We start from the raw sequence: 15,885 nt of genomic DNA, 5'->3' as shown, positions 1-15,885 counted from the left end.
GAAGTACATCAGAGAGGGAGTGACTCAGGCACACTGAGATTTTTAAGGATAGATGGGGAAGGGGACAGCCTGGGAAATGGCCCAGGAAAGCTGAACCCTAGAAGCTGAAATAATTACATGAAAAGGAGGCATCTGGATTAAAAAGCCTTTTTTGTTTGTCAGCTGGTTGGTTCTTTTAAAACAATCAGCTTTAAATTCCCCTCTTTCTGCCTCAAACAAGCCCAACCATTATTAGAGGCTCTAATAAATTCCTGGCAGCTGATCCCGCCTCTGCTTTCTGCAGCTGTCAGAAGATGGCTCAGGATGCACCTTTGATATTTGACAGTATAAACTCTCCATCAGAGAGGGGGAGCTGGATTCTGTGTTTTGTGCCAGAGACCTTAATACCAGATTACCCAGCAAAGCGCATGGCAGCTCCCCTAAAGCAGCATGCTTCTCCATCGGCTAGCAAGAAACTGGGGCACAGGTTAGCAGAGAGCCATTTCCAGTGCAATTGATGAACTGGTGCAAAGAAGTTCAGCAAGCATCTCTTTTTAAGAGCCATGCATGACAGCATCATGTGGCAATGGGCCAATAGGGCTAGTCCATGCCAGGCTTCCAGCTACTAGGGATTCTAGCCCAAACCTGCTCCTAGTAGACAAACTGAGGATGCAGGATGGGTCACACCTGTCCCCATCTACCCCTCATCTTAGTCCCAAATTTGCCTTCCCCCCAAGACAGTCTAGCACTCTCTCCTCTTTACAGCCCTCCTTTAGACACCAGAAAGACTGACCTCTCAAACGATGATAGCCCCCTGCATGAGCCTGTAGCAGGGTTTGAACCCAAGGATCTTCAGCACCCTGACCACATAAACTAAAGGAGTAATCCCATTAGCTGGTAGCAGTAATAGGCTGTTACCCTTTAGTGCAACTGCCAATAGAAGGGGACACAACACAAGCTTGACCAGTGAGTCACACTGAGGTTCTAGAAAGGATTATTATTGCTAAAGAAATTCCCATCATCAGAGCTGCCTGTGCTGTCCTTGCCCTCTTTGTCCTCCATGGAGCTCTGGAAGGCTGAGAGGATGTGGCGGCAGGCTGGGAGTCTTGCATTTCCACAATGGCCAACCTTCCTTGCTCTGGAACTGCACACAGCCATGCTAGCAAGGCAAAAGGGACCAGAAACTTCTTCAGAAATACAACAAGCCTGGACAATTCCAATTAACACTGGCAAGAAGGGCCTGTAGCATCATCCCCCTGGAAAGAGCACATGTGCCCAGGGGAAGAGACAATCAGACGTTAAGGAGAACTGGCCCTCATCAAGGTAACAGGGAGTATGTCTACACAGCAAAGAAAAACCCGCAGCTGGCCCATGCCAGTCGACTCAGGGTCGCAAGGCTTGGGGCTTTTTCATTGGTGGGTAGACTTTCGGGCTCAGACCCTCTCACCTCACAGGGTCCTAGAGCCCAGGCTCCAGCCCGAGCCCAGAAGTCTACATAGCAAGGAAACAGCCCCACAGTCCAAACCCAGTGAGCTCAAGTCAACTGGCATGGGCCAGTCGTGGATTTTTATTTGCTATGTAGACATAACCAGGGAGGCAAACGCAGATCCCTACAGCTGAGTCAGAGCACTCAATGGCTAAAATATAAAGGAGACTCCAACCTACAGCAATTGTTGGAGGCACCTTCAGGAAGGAGGATGGGGAATCTCTGTTCAGCCAGGACTCAAATGAAGCTGTGCAGTCAGAACATGCCACCTGCACACTAACCAAGCCAGGTTCTGTTCCTGGTGGGACATCCCCACTAACCCAGCACCCCAACAGGATAGTTACTGGAACTGGGCTTCACCTAATTAGCAGTCACCACTGGCGCTGGACCTGCACCCGCACCCAGGGCTGGGGTTTTAGTTCCACTGAAAGCAGTGACTCGCTGAAAACACAAGCCAAGTTCACCCTGAAGCCGATCCCAGATCAACAAAGCTTCCGTAAAACGGTGAGGCTGGGCTAAGTTGCACTGGGCACTCTCTCAAGCCTAGTTACCCTCATCTGCTCTCAGGAGAACTATGATTCACCCAGCTCCAAGGCAAAGATGTACCCTAGCTGCAGAGCAGAAGCTGGCTCCAAACATATCCAAAGTCAGAGGAAGTCAGGACCCACCTTACAAAGCTAGGAAAGTCAGAACCTGACCCAAACATCACCAATCTTTGGGGACTGAGGGGCACAGGCCTGGAGCTAGTTGAGCAGTCAGGAGTGTCCTCTTATGCATTGCCCCCACCACAGCCAGCCTTGATGCCCAAGGGTAGGCACCTTACCTTGTGTCAGGCGAGTGGGCTGCTTAACCTGCAGGCCATCAATGGCACAGACATTCCCGCAGGGGTGCAGGGTGAGGGTCCCACACACATTCTCGATGTAGCAGTGCTCAGAGGCCAACCCAGTCCCCTGAAGAACAATGTCCTTAGCAGCCGAGCCGATCATGGTCCTCCCTGCAAGGAGAAACATCTGCTTAATGCTCCTTGGGTCATAACAAGGAGATCCAGTGCTTGGGAAGGGAGGCCAAAGCAGGTCAAGCACCCCCATTTACAGAGGCTGAGAGGTGACCACTCACCCTGTATTACTGGTGATAAAACCCCACTTGGTGTGCACCCCACCCTGCGTGGGAACCATGTGATAGGAAGGTGGGGGCTGGGCAGGAAGCATCCTCTGTAGTTTTTGCTAAGAGGAGCTCCTGAACTGGAAAGTGGGGAGGGGGGACACGTAACCAGCACTTCAATTGTGTGGAATAACGGGACTGCAGCCAGGGCTGAGGGCAGCTCCTGCCCTGATGCTGCAGAGCAAGTGCAGGCCTGGACATCAAGCCACCAAGTTTTAGACAATGGTGGGTCCCCTAGAGAGAGACTGAAACAGCCTCTCCCCACTCCAGTAACCATCACCATCACCTGTAACCATCACCAGCACACAAACACAAACAAACCACGAACAGCCACTGATTCCCACACACACCACCTCAGGAAATGGAGGTACAAGCCCCTCATATAGGGGCATGACATAGGATCCAGAAGTCCTGTGCTCATTCCTCTAGGCCAGGCTGACTCTTAAAGCTCCAAAGGCAAGGCAGTCTGCACCCACAGGGCTGTGTGGTAGTGCTGATTTGTCCCTCCTGCCCCAGCACTCTGCAGCGCTTGGAGGAACAGGGCTGCTTCGTACTTCAGAGGAGAGGGGAGTCCTTCCACGGAGAAGATCTGGACAGCGTTGCAGGGCCCAGCATAGCGCTGCTCTCTCCTTAGCTGCAGAGATTAGCACTGGGCTCCTGTCTGTGGCCCAGACTGCAAAGGCCAGGCCAGAGAGTTGGGACCTTGCAGGTCCTCAGGTCAGAGCCTATGCTCCTTGGGGCTTTTATCAGGGCTGCTATTGATCACGCTGTTTCCTGGGCAGCACTGGCTCCCTGACAGGAATTCACCCTACAGGGTCTCAGCATATTAGCTGCTGGAAAGAAATGGGGCCACTTGGGGACAGACAACAGAGAGCTAAATGTAGGTGGTCAGAGACACCCAAAGAGCGACCCACACATCCCAGTCTTGTCCCTTGTTGGAACATGAACTCAAGCAGAGATGCAGCAGAAGAGGCAGGAGGAGGCTAGCGATAAAGAATCCTGTTTCATACTAACCACTGTGCCCCCAGGTTCCTCCTCCTACTCCTATCTCCTTCCCTCTCTCTGATCAGACAGGCAAATTCCCATGGCCCCTCCACCTCTTCTTCCTCCCACCCCACTGCAACCCCAATCTCCAGCTGCCTCCTTGGGCAGGCAACTCCCACTCTCCTTTGATCCAGTTATCTCTAGCAGCTTCCTCTGTTGACTCTGTGCCACAAGCTCTTGGCTAAGCCCTCCCCCACCCCCCTTGGCTCCCTCCCATTTCACACTCTCAGGCCCCTGCTGACTAACATTAGACTGTGAGTTGTGTCCAAAAGAAAGGCTCACTAAGTAACAAATGCATGGCCCAAGAAGAAGCTCGGCTCTGCTCCCCTTTCCTGTCTGAGGTGCAGGGGGCTCGGTAGGGTCTGTGGTTTGGGCTGGCATGTGGGCATGTCACACATGCACAGGCGAATCCTTCCCAGTGAGATCTTGGATGTCTCCACAGGGAGCAGATCTGGCAGCTCCCTGCCTCTCAGGCCAAGGATGCAGACAGGTTGCTAACGGCAATGTCTCCAGGGAGAGCTTGGCTCTTGCTTCTCTCCGGTTTTTAATCTGATGCTGCACTGTGGCCTCAATAACAATTATTGGACACAGATGCATGCCTAAGGCCTCGCTTCCTAACACCAACTGCTGGAGAAGGGCTGACATTTGGAGGGGTTGAGCCATGAAGGAGCTGGAGTCTCTGATCCTAAACTGAGAGGCAGGGGGCAAGTGGCTCAGGGATGGGGAGGCACAGCTCGGTTCTGATCATCATGTGCTTGTCCCTGTAGCAGGGCCATTCACAGGGGCTGCCAGGTAGGGGTGTTATTGGGGATTGAAACTTTTCAGGAGCTAGCCACCCACTGTCTGGAGGGGAGGAACAGATGCCCTATGTGCCTCTCCCGCCCTCCATTCTTGGGAGCCAAGGCTGGATCTGAAACACAATTGCCAACCCATATTTCACTGGGATGTTGGTTCCATCTGGCTCTGGGCTGCTGAGCTCACATAAACCAGGAACATCGGTGTGAAGTTAACCCAAGTCCCTGCAAGACGAGAGGGTGTGGCAGCACCAGCTCCCACCGATGGGACTACAGAAGGGTGGGACTTAGTGCCCGCCCCCAGGGGCTATGGGTAGCCCAGCCAGATCCAGATTGTGCCTCCCCACCCCAGTTTTCAGTGGGACTAACCCAGGTTCTGGATCCCACATTCAGTTTCTAGATGTGGCTACTTTAATGGGGCTTTCTCAGCACCCTGCAGGAAGTTACAGCCACACAAAGCGGATCACAGCAAAGCCCACACACCTGGAGGGGAAGGGGGGGGGAGGGGGCAAGGGCATGGGTGGCAGCAGCAGTCAGGCCAACACTGACAGTAGTCAGCAAGAGCAGAGGGAATCCCACAGGTCAAACACTGCCTTCAGTCTGTGCCTCGACTGTGGCAGAAGGCAAGTGCAGTGCAGCAGCATCTTGCGTGCCAGGCCATCAACAGCCATGTCTTTTACTGTGCCCCTCTCATCTGGGCTCCAAAAGCACCATGTAATCTTCCACTAACTATACCCTACAATCCATGCAGGCAGGAGGTCCATATCAGATACTGGGGTGGGGCAGGAATATTAGCTCCATTTAGCAACAGGGATGGAGGGAGGCAGGCTAAGATTCTCAGAAGTGGTGACTAATTTGGGGAGCCCAACTGGAGACTCCTACGGGATGACTTTCAGGGGTGCTGGGCACCCACAACTCTAGCTGACATGACTGGAAGCTTGTGTGTGCTCAGCTCCCCTGAAAGTCAGGCCCTATCGTTTCCAGTTGGACACCACCAAATTAATGACCACTTCTTAGAATCAGGCCCAAGGTTCCTAAAATGGGCCATTCAAAATTAATAGCTAATTTGAAAATTGGGGTGTAGGAGACTTGCCCAAGGCCTCAGAGCGAGTCTATAACACAGCTGGAAATGGAACCCCTAGGCCTCCTGTTCTACCCATTACAAGCACACCCTCTCCACAGTCTGGTTTTCCCATGGTATGATGGTTGGTCTCCACCCAGTGTAAGTTACACAGTGGGTGTCAGCCACAGGAGGGCAGGAAAAGTGACACCCCCTCCTCCAGGTAAGCTCCAAACCCCTATCAGCCTCGGCCCATCGTCACAGCACAAGCAAGGGGAACTTACCCTCTTCTAGGGGCAGGAGAGTGATGGCGGTGCTAAGCCTGCCACTGCCCAAGCTCACCAGATGTGGCTGATCGGTCTGGACCTTCAGCCCCTTGCCCATGTCTATTAGGTCCAGAGGGCTGTTCTGTAGGGAAGGATAAAGCAGAACCCCTGGTTAGAACGTGCTCATCCCTGAACTCAGGGGAGAGGTCACTGGCCTGAGCCCTTCCTAGATGCGAACAGAGAAGTTTTCCAACTGGCAGGAAATGCAGTGAGTTTGGTGAGTCACAGTCAATTCCTGGTTTCAGAGTAACAGCCGTGTTAGTCTGTATTCGCAAAAAGAAAAGGAGTTCTTGTGGCACCTTAGAGACTAACCAATTTATTTGAGCATAAGCTTTCGTGAGCTACAGCTCACTTCATCGGATGCATACTGTGGAACCGATGAAGTGAGCTGTAGCTCACGAAAGCTTATGCTCAAATAAATTGGTTAGTCTCTAAGGTGCCACAAGTACTCCTTTTCTTTTAGTCAATTCCTGGTGGACCAGCATCCACAGTACAAACCCCTCCCTCCCCAGTCAGTCCCTTACTGGCAGCGTCAGGAAAAAGGTGAAGGGCTGAACAGGCCATTGGGACTGCCCTCTCTTCTCACCCCTCCAGCGCAGGCCAGGTTGTGGATGCTGACCTTGTCACTGACCATTTTGGAGGTAAGCAGAGGGCTCCACAGCTGTCAGTCCGGCATCAGGACATACATATAGGGAGGTAGATATGGCACCAGCTGCTGCAGAGGAGGTGGCTCTTGCATTGGCAGCACCCCACATGCGGGAAAAGGAAGAGAGGAAGCAGGGATGGAAGGAGCCCAGATCCACAGGGACAAGGCTGATACATGTCTGGGGAACAGGTAGGGGTGTGCAAACAAGACCCCTGAAATGAGGAGCAAGGCCAGTGGGGCTTCTGAAAGGCAGGGATGGGGTATGTTCCAAGGACTTGCTCATCCATGGGTGGCTTAGTCCCTAGGGCTTGAGTGCAGGTGGAGCCAGCATTGGTGGGGGAATTCCCAATCCAGATCATACCATACTGGAGTGCTCCAGAGAAAACTCACCGGCCAAACCTTCCCCTGCTTGGAGAAGCAGGAAGTGGAAGTGGGGATACACAACACACCAGCCATAATCCCCCTGCATCCTTGCAGGTTCTGGGCCACACCTAACCATGACAAGAAGGCATCCACCCCTGCCCCCCATTTGCTGAGGCCTCCAACTGGGAGATGCTCTCCAGGTTCCTTTGCTGCAGTGGAGCCACTTTAGCCCCTGAAACATGCCAGTAAATGGATGGATGGACAGGGAGACAGACAGGGTCTGTGCTGTGGGTTAGCTCCTACCCAGCAGTCTGTCCACAATCAGTGATTCAGATAGGTTTTATAGCTGTTCCCACTTTGCACAGCAAAGATCGATCATAAATATTTATGAGCTCCTTATCTTTCTGCTCTATATGACACGGCAGAGCATAAGTGGAGGTCTCACAGGATGGCTGGCTGCAGCGAGCAGGGCAGGGCTCTCCCCTCTGCCCTGGGCCCCTGAACCTATTGCAGGTAAACCAGAATCCAACCAGGCTTCACTTAGACCCACCAGCTACATGTACATGCATGCAGACATGGATGCAAGCACACACAAACATGAACCCACACAAACCCACAAGCACAGACTGCTGGGCCCCTGGCTCCACATTCTGAGGGTGTCTCCCTCAGCCCTTTTTCCAGAGCACACAGAGTGCCCTGTGTAGGCTCCAGACAGCAGACTAGCAAGCTGAGGAGTGGACTCCTCAGATGTGGAGTCCAAGGGTTGTAAGCCTTCCCCACGTCTCCAGATCTCAGGACAGGCCGGTTGTGATCTTTGCTCTGTGCTGCAGGCTTGGGGAAGAGACTAGAAGGATGAAAAGTGAAAACAGCCCAGCCCTAGGGCAAGGGGGATTCCATGGGCTCAGGTTCTTTTTAATAGGATCCAAGGTACTAGCCATTTAGCCCAACTGGATTTACAGCCAATCCCATAATAGGATTGGGAGGAAAGACCCAATGGCACTTGGCAGAGGGCAGCACCAGCCACCCACACCCTAGTCCTGGGGTTATTTAGGATACCAAGATCCCTTCAGAGTTGAACTCTGGGAGGGAGTAGAGGGTGGGAGATGTGGCACAGAGCCATGCCATTCTTCAGCTCTGGGGTGGGGGATCATGCCTCATTGACTATAAATCATCAACAGCCTCTTAGCGTGATGGGGCCACAATTCCTCACTGGCAAGCTGTTCCCATGTCCCTTCTCCAAAAGATCCCCCAGGAGCCTTTAGGGCCAGCTGGGCCAAAGTGCAAGGACATGGATGCTGAACTGCCCATCCTGGAACCAGTGCCCCCAACCCCCATCTGGAACTGGGGTTTGGCTCATAACCGAAGCAGGGTCATGTATGAAGCCTGACTCAGGCCTGGGAGAGGGAATAAACTCTCTCTATGCTCTCAGGGGATTGCCAGGCCCATCCGCCAGCACTTGGGGCTGCTCTCTCTTGCGTTTTCGGGATGCCCTGATTTCCTGCTGGCCCCATCACTATGGGGACCTAAGCAGCCTGTATAGCCAGCATCGCCCCTGAATCCCTCTCTAGGACCAATAACCTTTGCTCATTTGTGACCCCAGTGCCAGTCTCTGGTGATGGAAGGACAGGGCATTAGCCCCCAAAGCTATCTCAGTCTGCCCTCCCCAGCACAAGGTGGCAGTGGTGATGCACTGGCTGGAGGAGGTGACCCTGGCACACACTCACCTGGATGATTGCTTGGACTTTGCGGGTCGGGCTGGTAACATTCCTGTTTGAAGCTTCCATGGCAACTTCATCAATGTGCCTGGCACTCTCCTGGGAAGGAACCAGAAACACAGAGGGGGTGTTAGGACTTGAGAGAGCACTCCAGTAACAGGAATACAACGACAGAACCAAATCAGCACTGTACATGGGGCTATGCGGCAGAGACACGCCTCTCCCTCCCCAACAGGGGATGCAGAAGGTTGGATCAATGAGACACATGAGATCACAGGCTGAGAGTAAAGTTCAAAACAGCCCAGCAAGCACAGGTGAGTGATCAAGAGGCCCCATTATCTAGGCCTGATCAATGAAAGGAGAGAGTGGTTTAGTGATTATAGCAGGGGATGGACAATCAGGATGTCGGTGTTCTATTCCAAGCTTGACCTTTGGCAAGTAATTTCACTGCTCTGTGCCTCAGTTTCCCTATCTGTACAGTGAGGTCCACACCCACCTATCCACACAGGCTGTCAGAGCTCATACCGCTTGTAACCAGTACTTGGATGAAGAGTTCCAAAGAAAAGCAACATATCATCAGCACTACACATTCTGCATCATACTGCTCCCCCTATCCCATAGACACAAGCAGCTTTCAGGCTTTCACCCAGCTTCTGCATTGGCATTATTTTCTTCTAGAAACAGGTGCGGTGTATGAATCCCAGGACTAAAGAGACACTGCATTAGGAGAGATTGATGGCTGCAGCACTGAGAGCTGGACACCAGGGGGCACGATTTATGGCCTTATAACCTTCTTTTACCAGCGGGGCTATGCGTGACTGAGTCCCTGATCCTCATTTGCTCTCTGCTGGCTCCTGCTCAAGTCAATGGAGAAATGGCCACAGGGGCATGTGGCTTGGACCCCAGCTGAACTGGGTAATTCTGCACACAGGGTCTCCGCTGATGCGAAATGACAGTGAGTGGTACAAACGCCCAAAAAGCACAGTAACTTAGAGCACCTATGTACAGAATTCTACAGAACATGTGCAGAGCATGGGATACATGGCCCTGTTTCCCCATTCACCTAAGGATCTCCCAGGATCTCTTTACAAACATGAACTACGTTAGCATCATAAACCCTGCACAAGGCTGGTCAGGGGAGGTGTACAGGAACAGGCCAGCCAGCTCTCCAGCACAGCAGCTCTTTAACGGCACTCAGACTGGCAGGACAGGAAAAAGAATCTTCTCTCCCAGTGAAGGCTGGTGTAAATACCCCAAGTGAGGGAGCCACTGCTCCTTCCCCAAGGAGCTGCAGACAAATCACTCAGATGGAAGAGTATTGTGCTGAAATATTCAGAGCTGGAAAGATGCACTGGACTACTGACTCCCCCACCAATGCAGGGCTCAAACAGGACTACAGAGAGAGGGTCTGAGGGGAATTAGAGTTGCTTGTCGCATTTGTCTGGGGAAGAGGAAGCCCTGCCCCTCCTTCCCCGACCAGGCCTCTGCTCTTTGTAAAACGTTATTTTGCTGGTATTAAGGCAGAACTAGGTCACATATGGCTCATTAAAAGCATGCTAAGCTGTGTGACACCAGTGCACCATCTACAGGCTAAGCCTGCATTGCAGGTGATAGCATGGACTTAGCCTTCTCCTATCATTGTCAATGGAGAACAATGTTCACGAATTCAGCCACTGACACTCCCAAGAGCCCCAGCATGCTTTCAGGAAAACACACTGAACTCTCCTCTGTTACCCCCAGGAAGCTTCCCTGGCCCTGCTTCACCCACCCCCGGTCAGCATTGGCCCCAACAGGATTTGAGAGAACAGGATGGGCTTGGGTAACTTGATCATATATATATGTATAGCTCATCTTAAGTGATCACTCTCCTTACAGTGTGCATGATAAACATCCATTTTTTCATGCTGTGTGTATATAAATCTCCTCACTGTATTTTCCACTGAATGCATCCGATGAAGTGAGCTGTAGCTCACAAAAGCTTATGTTCAAATAAATTGGTTAGTCTCTAAGGTGCCACAAGTACTCCTTTTCTTTTTGATTGTAACACATGCAAAAGTCCCACCACGGGTCAGTGGCGATTCCTGACCTCCCAACACTGCAGTAGCTCCCTGCTGTTCTCCACCAGCTCGGCATTTCTTGTGCCTTTTCCTGCCAAGGGCTGGGGCCACTCCGAGTTCATGGAAAGATTGTTTAGTCTCTGCTCCCACAAATCCAGCAGCCCACCCACTGCAGACACAGCCAGAACAGGATTGCGCTGCTCCTGGGTCACATTAAAGGGACCCAGATCTCACAGATGCTTGTGTCTAATGCATCGAAAGGGCCTATAGGGCCCTGGGGATTGAAATCTGGCTCACCATGCCTGACATGCATATTCAGTCCCCAGGCCTTTTCTTTCAGTTGGCCAGCAGGGAGTATGATGCTCCGGAGGCAGACCCTGAAGAGGGGAATAATTCCCATAGCACTTTTCACCTAGAAGGATCCCACAATGCTCGACAGAAACATCACTCCCCCAGGACTGACATACAACCACCTCTGGAGTGAAACATGGCAGCTGCCACACACCAGCACAGTGACAGGTTAGGGCAGACAGGGAATAACAACCTATATTCAACTGAAACTGCTGGGGGCAGGATTGGCGGAGTGTAATTACCCAAGATGGGCTTTGGCCAGGACACTGGAGTCAATGCCCTGGCTTGTGGAAAGTGTCTTGGGAACTTTATTGCTCCCAAATGACCAGGACTTCAGTCCACATCCCATCCAGAAGACAGGCCATTTGTGGGAGATGGGTTAGTAGAGTGTGAGGGCCTAGACAAGGCCCTAGTGAAGCCTGGGATCACTGCACCTCATGGGCTTCTCAAAGACCCAGTGCTGCCTTCACCTATCAGAGCACCCAAGACACTGGAAAATACCAGTGCTAGCCCAGCATGCAATGCTTCTCTGGTTCCAGCTGAAGGCAGCTGTGATTTGCTCTGCTGTACAGCATATGTATAACCCATGGCTGGGCTCTGAGAAAAATGCCAGCGCAGCCCCCTCAGATGGGCAAAGTCTGGGCTTTTCCTACTGTCCCTAGAGATAGAGCTATCTACAGGCTGCCCTGGCAATGCTAGCCCACCAGATCCTCAGGCTTCGACCAGTGCAGCAAGCAGAGATCCTCTCCCTACTTTGTCAAAGCAAGCATGGTCTGTGGTTACCACAAACCATACCCAGAGCGAGAGCACACAGCCCAGCCAGGAAGAGTGGGAGCTAGTGGGTAGCTATTACACACTGCGGAAAAAATGAAAGGCTGGAAAAAGACAGCGTTGACTCCAGGGCTGGGAAAGAACAAAAACAACCATCAGCTCACAGTAAAGGTCCTGGCTCCCTCCGGAACAGGCAGCTGAAAGAGGACAGCATCTGGGAGTAAGACCAGACAGAATTCAAGCTGAAGTGCCTAGACTGGCATTCAGGGCCAATTTTCATAGCAGCCCCCACTGACACCAAGGAAAGCCAGGCTTCCCCCCTAGGGGGGCCTTGGGTATGGAGCAGAGGAGCCTAGTTGGAAATATAATTTGTAAAAGAAGCACACTGGACGTGAGGCTGAGTGATAGCTCTGGAGTTAGAGCCAGGAGAATTTATGTGGATCTGGCTGTCAGAGGGGCTGAGCTCCTGCCACTGCAAGCTGCCAGTGATCAGCACATCTGAACCTCATCTCACGATCTGGACAGTAACGCAGGGCCATTTCCCTTCACTCCCTGATTCTCATACGCAAGCCTACAGCTACTGAGGGGCAGGATTATCCCTTGCTGCATAGAGGGCCAGTGTGTGTTTTTGTGAACAAGTTAGAGAAGGGGCACTAGCTCATTACCACCAGGACTTCTCTCCATTTGCTGCCACTTTCCTATGGCTGCAGAAGGAGTTCCAACCTGCTACATGAGATTTCCTGAGTGGGCTGTGCAGCCAGGGCCTTTCCTGTGGGGTGTGGCACTGCGGGCGAGAAAGGGGTTAGAGGAAAGATGTGGCACTGGGATCGGGGGTGGTCGTGGCAGAGTAGGAGACACAGTAATGGGGTTGTGCAGGGGGAAACACAGCTTCCACACAGCATATTAATGGAGCGGTTTGGAACTCTCTAGGACCTGCTCCCCTGCCTGCTCAGACAACATTTGCTACCATGCAGCTGAGCCTGTGCCAGCCACCTACTGGACCAGAGCCACCCCTGATGTTTAGAGGAGCCCCCCCTGGGCCTGGGCTCCAGCTCCCCCAAGTCAGGGTCTGAGCCCGGATGCTGGCAGGACAAGGAGCCCATTGGACCCATGAGCACTGGGAAGGGCTAGCCTTAGAGTTTGTGATCCCCCTGCTCCAGTCCACACACGCCACACCCCTAGCCACAGTGTGGTTTTGAGGTCCGCATCTTACCTGCCCTTGGATCCTCACCCTGGCACTGGGCCAAGCACCGACCACCAGCTTCAGTGGAGGGGATTCATGTTCCTATGCTCTGCTCATCCCGTGGCCTTGGGGTGCGGCCTACCCCAGCTGCAGGAGAAGTCGTAGAGAACAGTCTACACTGCCAGCTCCCTGCGGAGGTGACAGGTGCATCAAGGCAGGAGACCCCAGTGGGGAGAGCCAGGCCAGCAGGGCCCACAGCCCTAACCTCTCCCCAACCCTTGCACCTTCTCCCCAAAAGCAGCTGCAGCCAGCTGCTAGCTCTTGGCTGCTGCTAGGCCAGAGGAAAGGCAGGCAGGGGGCCGGACTCTTGAATAGGAAGAGAGAGGAGGCCAGGATGGAATCATGCTTGGAGATTAACCCCTTCCCACCACAGCAGGCCACAGGATCGCAGTCATATCCACAGAGTCAGTGGGAGGTGAGGGGCAAGCGTCACACTGGGCCATGCTCTGGCATCTTCCATCGATCTGGGCATGGCAGCACCAAACCCACCCAGCTCCCATGAGCCAGGTACCCCCTTCACAAATGGGGGAACTCCAGCACTGAGAGGGAAAGTCACCACAGCAGTGCAGGGCAGGGGATAGAACTCAGGAGTCCTGTCTCCCAGACTTGCCACCCCAGCTCTAACCATTAGGTGCCTGCCTCTCCTATACCAGAGCCAGGACTAGAACCCAGGAGTCCTGACTCTCAGATTCTCCATACACATCCTTCAGCTTTAATCACTAGACTCCTCTCCCCTCCTCAAGCCAGGAATAGAATCCAGGAGTCCTGATTCCTCTCCCACCCCATTCTAACTACAAGACAAGTCCAGGTTTCCCACTCTCACACTAGCCTAGCAGGCCACCTCCTCCGACCCATAACCATGGAGATGCTATAACCCTTATAAGGGATTTTACTGCTTTCCAGAGGAGGGGGATGTTGATCCCCCAGACCACTCCACAAAGATTTGATACCATCTCCCCCATCCCAGTGCCCCAGTTGGAACTCTTGTGGGAGCCAGTGGCCGCTCCAAGGACCTGGCTATCTCTAAGGCTCTCCAAAGGGAACGCCCCAGTGCAAGAAGATAAGGAACTGGGGAGTCCCCCTCAGGGCATATTTCATGCTTCCTCCATGCCCCCCATCCCAGCCTCTCACCTCACCTCCTGGGAAGCCCCAGCACGAAGGGTGATTGCTGCCCTTCACAAGCAGACTCTGTTCTAGGAATGCTAGCAAAGGAGTGAGGCCCAGCCCAGCCGGGTGCCCCACCTCTGGCAGCAACAAGGCAGCCTTTCTTCTCTCACAGCAGCCTGCAAAACACTTCACTTGTTCCTGCCACAAAAAAAGGCGCAGGCTTCAAATGCCAAAGGGTCGGGCTCAGCTACCATGAAATAGCAACGGTCAACAGAAAAGCAGCCCCAGAGCCTTCACATACAGCAGAGACCATGCTCACCCCTCACACTCCCCCATGAGATCACTCCCCCCTGCTTGCTCCCTCCTTGGCATCTACGGGGCTCATGTCTCCAGTTCCCACAGAAATCCCAATACAAAATGATTTAAAAAGTTAAGAAAAAGACCTCTGTTCTTTCCAGGAAGGGAAGAGGTGAGCATGGGAGGGGAAGCGCGGAGGAGGACCTTACCTCAACGTAAGGAGGATGGGTGCACAGAGGCCACCCACAAAAATGAATTTCAGTCTTGCTCAGCTAGTGCCACTCAATCCTGACTCACAGCACCCCTGCTATTCCACCCCTGGGCTTCCTCCTCCACAGCTCTGCCAATGCCCCTCAATTCCATCTCATAACCCCCCATACTGTTCCAGCACTGGACCTCCCCCTCCCCACACACCCCACAACTCTGCCAAAGTCCCTCAATTTCAACTCATAGCCCCCCTACTGTTCCAGCACTGGGATCCTACACCCAGCTCTGCCAAAGCCCCTCATTTGGACATGAAAATTACAAATATTTGACAACTCAGGCTGGAGCTTGCACTCAAATGTCAGCTGCTGCTGTCGGATTCTTGTTGAGCTGAGCAGTCTCTGTAGCCTGGTCACAATACAGGGATGGGACAGTGAGCTGAAGCATCAGGTGGGACCAACTGGCCTTGTGGCTGAATCTCTCCTGCCCCTTTCTCTTGGGCTGGGGCTATCAGTGGCAACACTCTGAAATGCAGTGGTAGGGCTGGGAGCCTAGTTTGGCTTCAGGAGGGTTGGGGAAGGAGGATTTTTACTCCTGGGTGTCTCATTAATCCTTAGAGGTCATTCCATCCTTAGAGGTTTTTAAGGCCCGGCTTGACAAAGCCCTGGCTGGGATGATTTAGTTGGTGTTGGTCCTGCTTTGAGCAGGGGATTGGACTAGTACCTCCTGAGGTCTCTTCCAAACCTAATCTTCTATGATCAAGTTTGTTTCCCTTTGAGATCCAGCTGGTCCATTCGACTTAGATGTTGCCTTCCAAAGTGCTCACCTTCCCCTCTTCTTGTGCATCGCTGCACGAGCCTCCAAATGGGGTCCCTTTGAGACACTATAGTAACTGCAGCTTTGTATAACTGTAACCCACCCCCAACCAAACAGAGGGGGATGCATATCACACCTCCAGCAGTCACACGTGGCCAAATCATTTCCCCGCTTTGTACCTGAGTTTTCTTATGGAGATAATAACCCTGCCCTGCCTCCAAGGGCACTGTGAGCCTGGGTTAATTTATTTTTATAAAGCACCTTGTAGATGGTACCTGCTGTTATCTTACTTAAAACCAACAAAACACAAGGGGAAGGAGCACCCATCTGTGCCCCATTTAGTTGTATCTGCAGCTACAAAGGGAAGGTCGGAATCAGTCTGCAAATACACCGAGAGTATGGAAGCCTGGGTGTGCCCAAGAACAGTATTTGGCCATGTGTACATCTATACACACCATATGGAAG

The 15,885-nt window shown here is 52.7% G+C and overlaps 1 protein-coding gene across 1 annotated transcript in view; it reads right to left on the bottom strand.

Annotated features, from left to right (window-relative positions):
• PHLDB1 (pleckstrin homology like domain family B member 1) overlaps nucleotides 1–15,885 on the bottom strand; it is a 119,770-nt gene that overhangs the window by 102,182 nt on the left and 1,703 nt on the right. The window contains exons 2-5 of the mRNA XM_077839655.1: nucleotides 12,967–13,038; nucleotides 8,584–8,673; nucleotides 5,809–5,932; nucleotides 2,289–2,459 (exon numbers count right to left, since the gene is read on the bottom strand). Of these exons, the coding sequence (XP_077695781.1) occupies nucleotides 2,289–2,459; nucleotides 5,809–5,932; nucleotides 8,584–8,673; nucleotides 12,967–13,038 (457 nt within the window). The remainder of the gene's footprint in view (nucleotides 1–2,288; nucleotides 2,460–5,808; nucleotides 5,933–8,583; nucleotides 8,674–12,966; nucleotides 13,039–15,885) is intronic.

This window comes from Eretmochelys imbricata, chromosome 22 (genome assembly GCF_965152235.1).
Source record: "Eretmochelys imbricata isolate rEreImb1 chromosome 22, rEreImb1.hap1, whole genome shotgun sequence".
NCBI classification, from domain to species: Eukaryota; Metazoa; Chordata; order Testudines; family Cheloniidae; genus Eretmochelys; species Eretmochelys imbricata.
The sequence above is the reverse complement of the archived record's forward strand: the minus strand, read 5'-3'. Positions and strand labels throughout refer to the sequence as shown.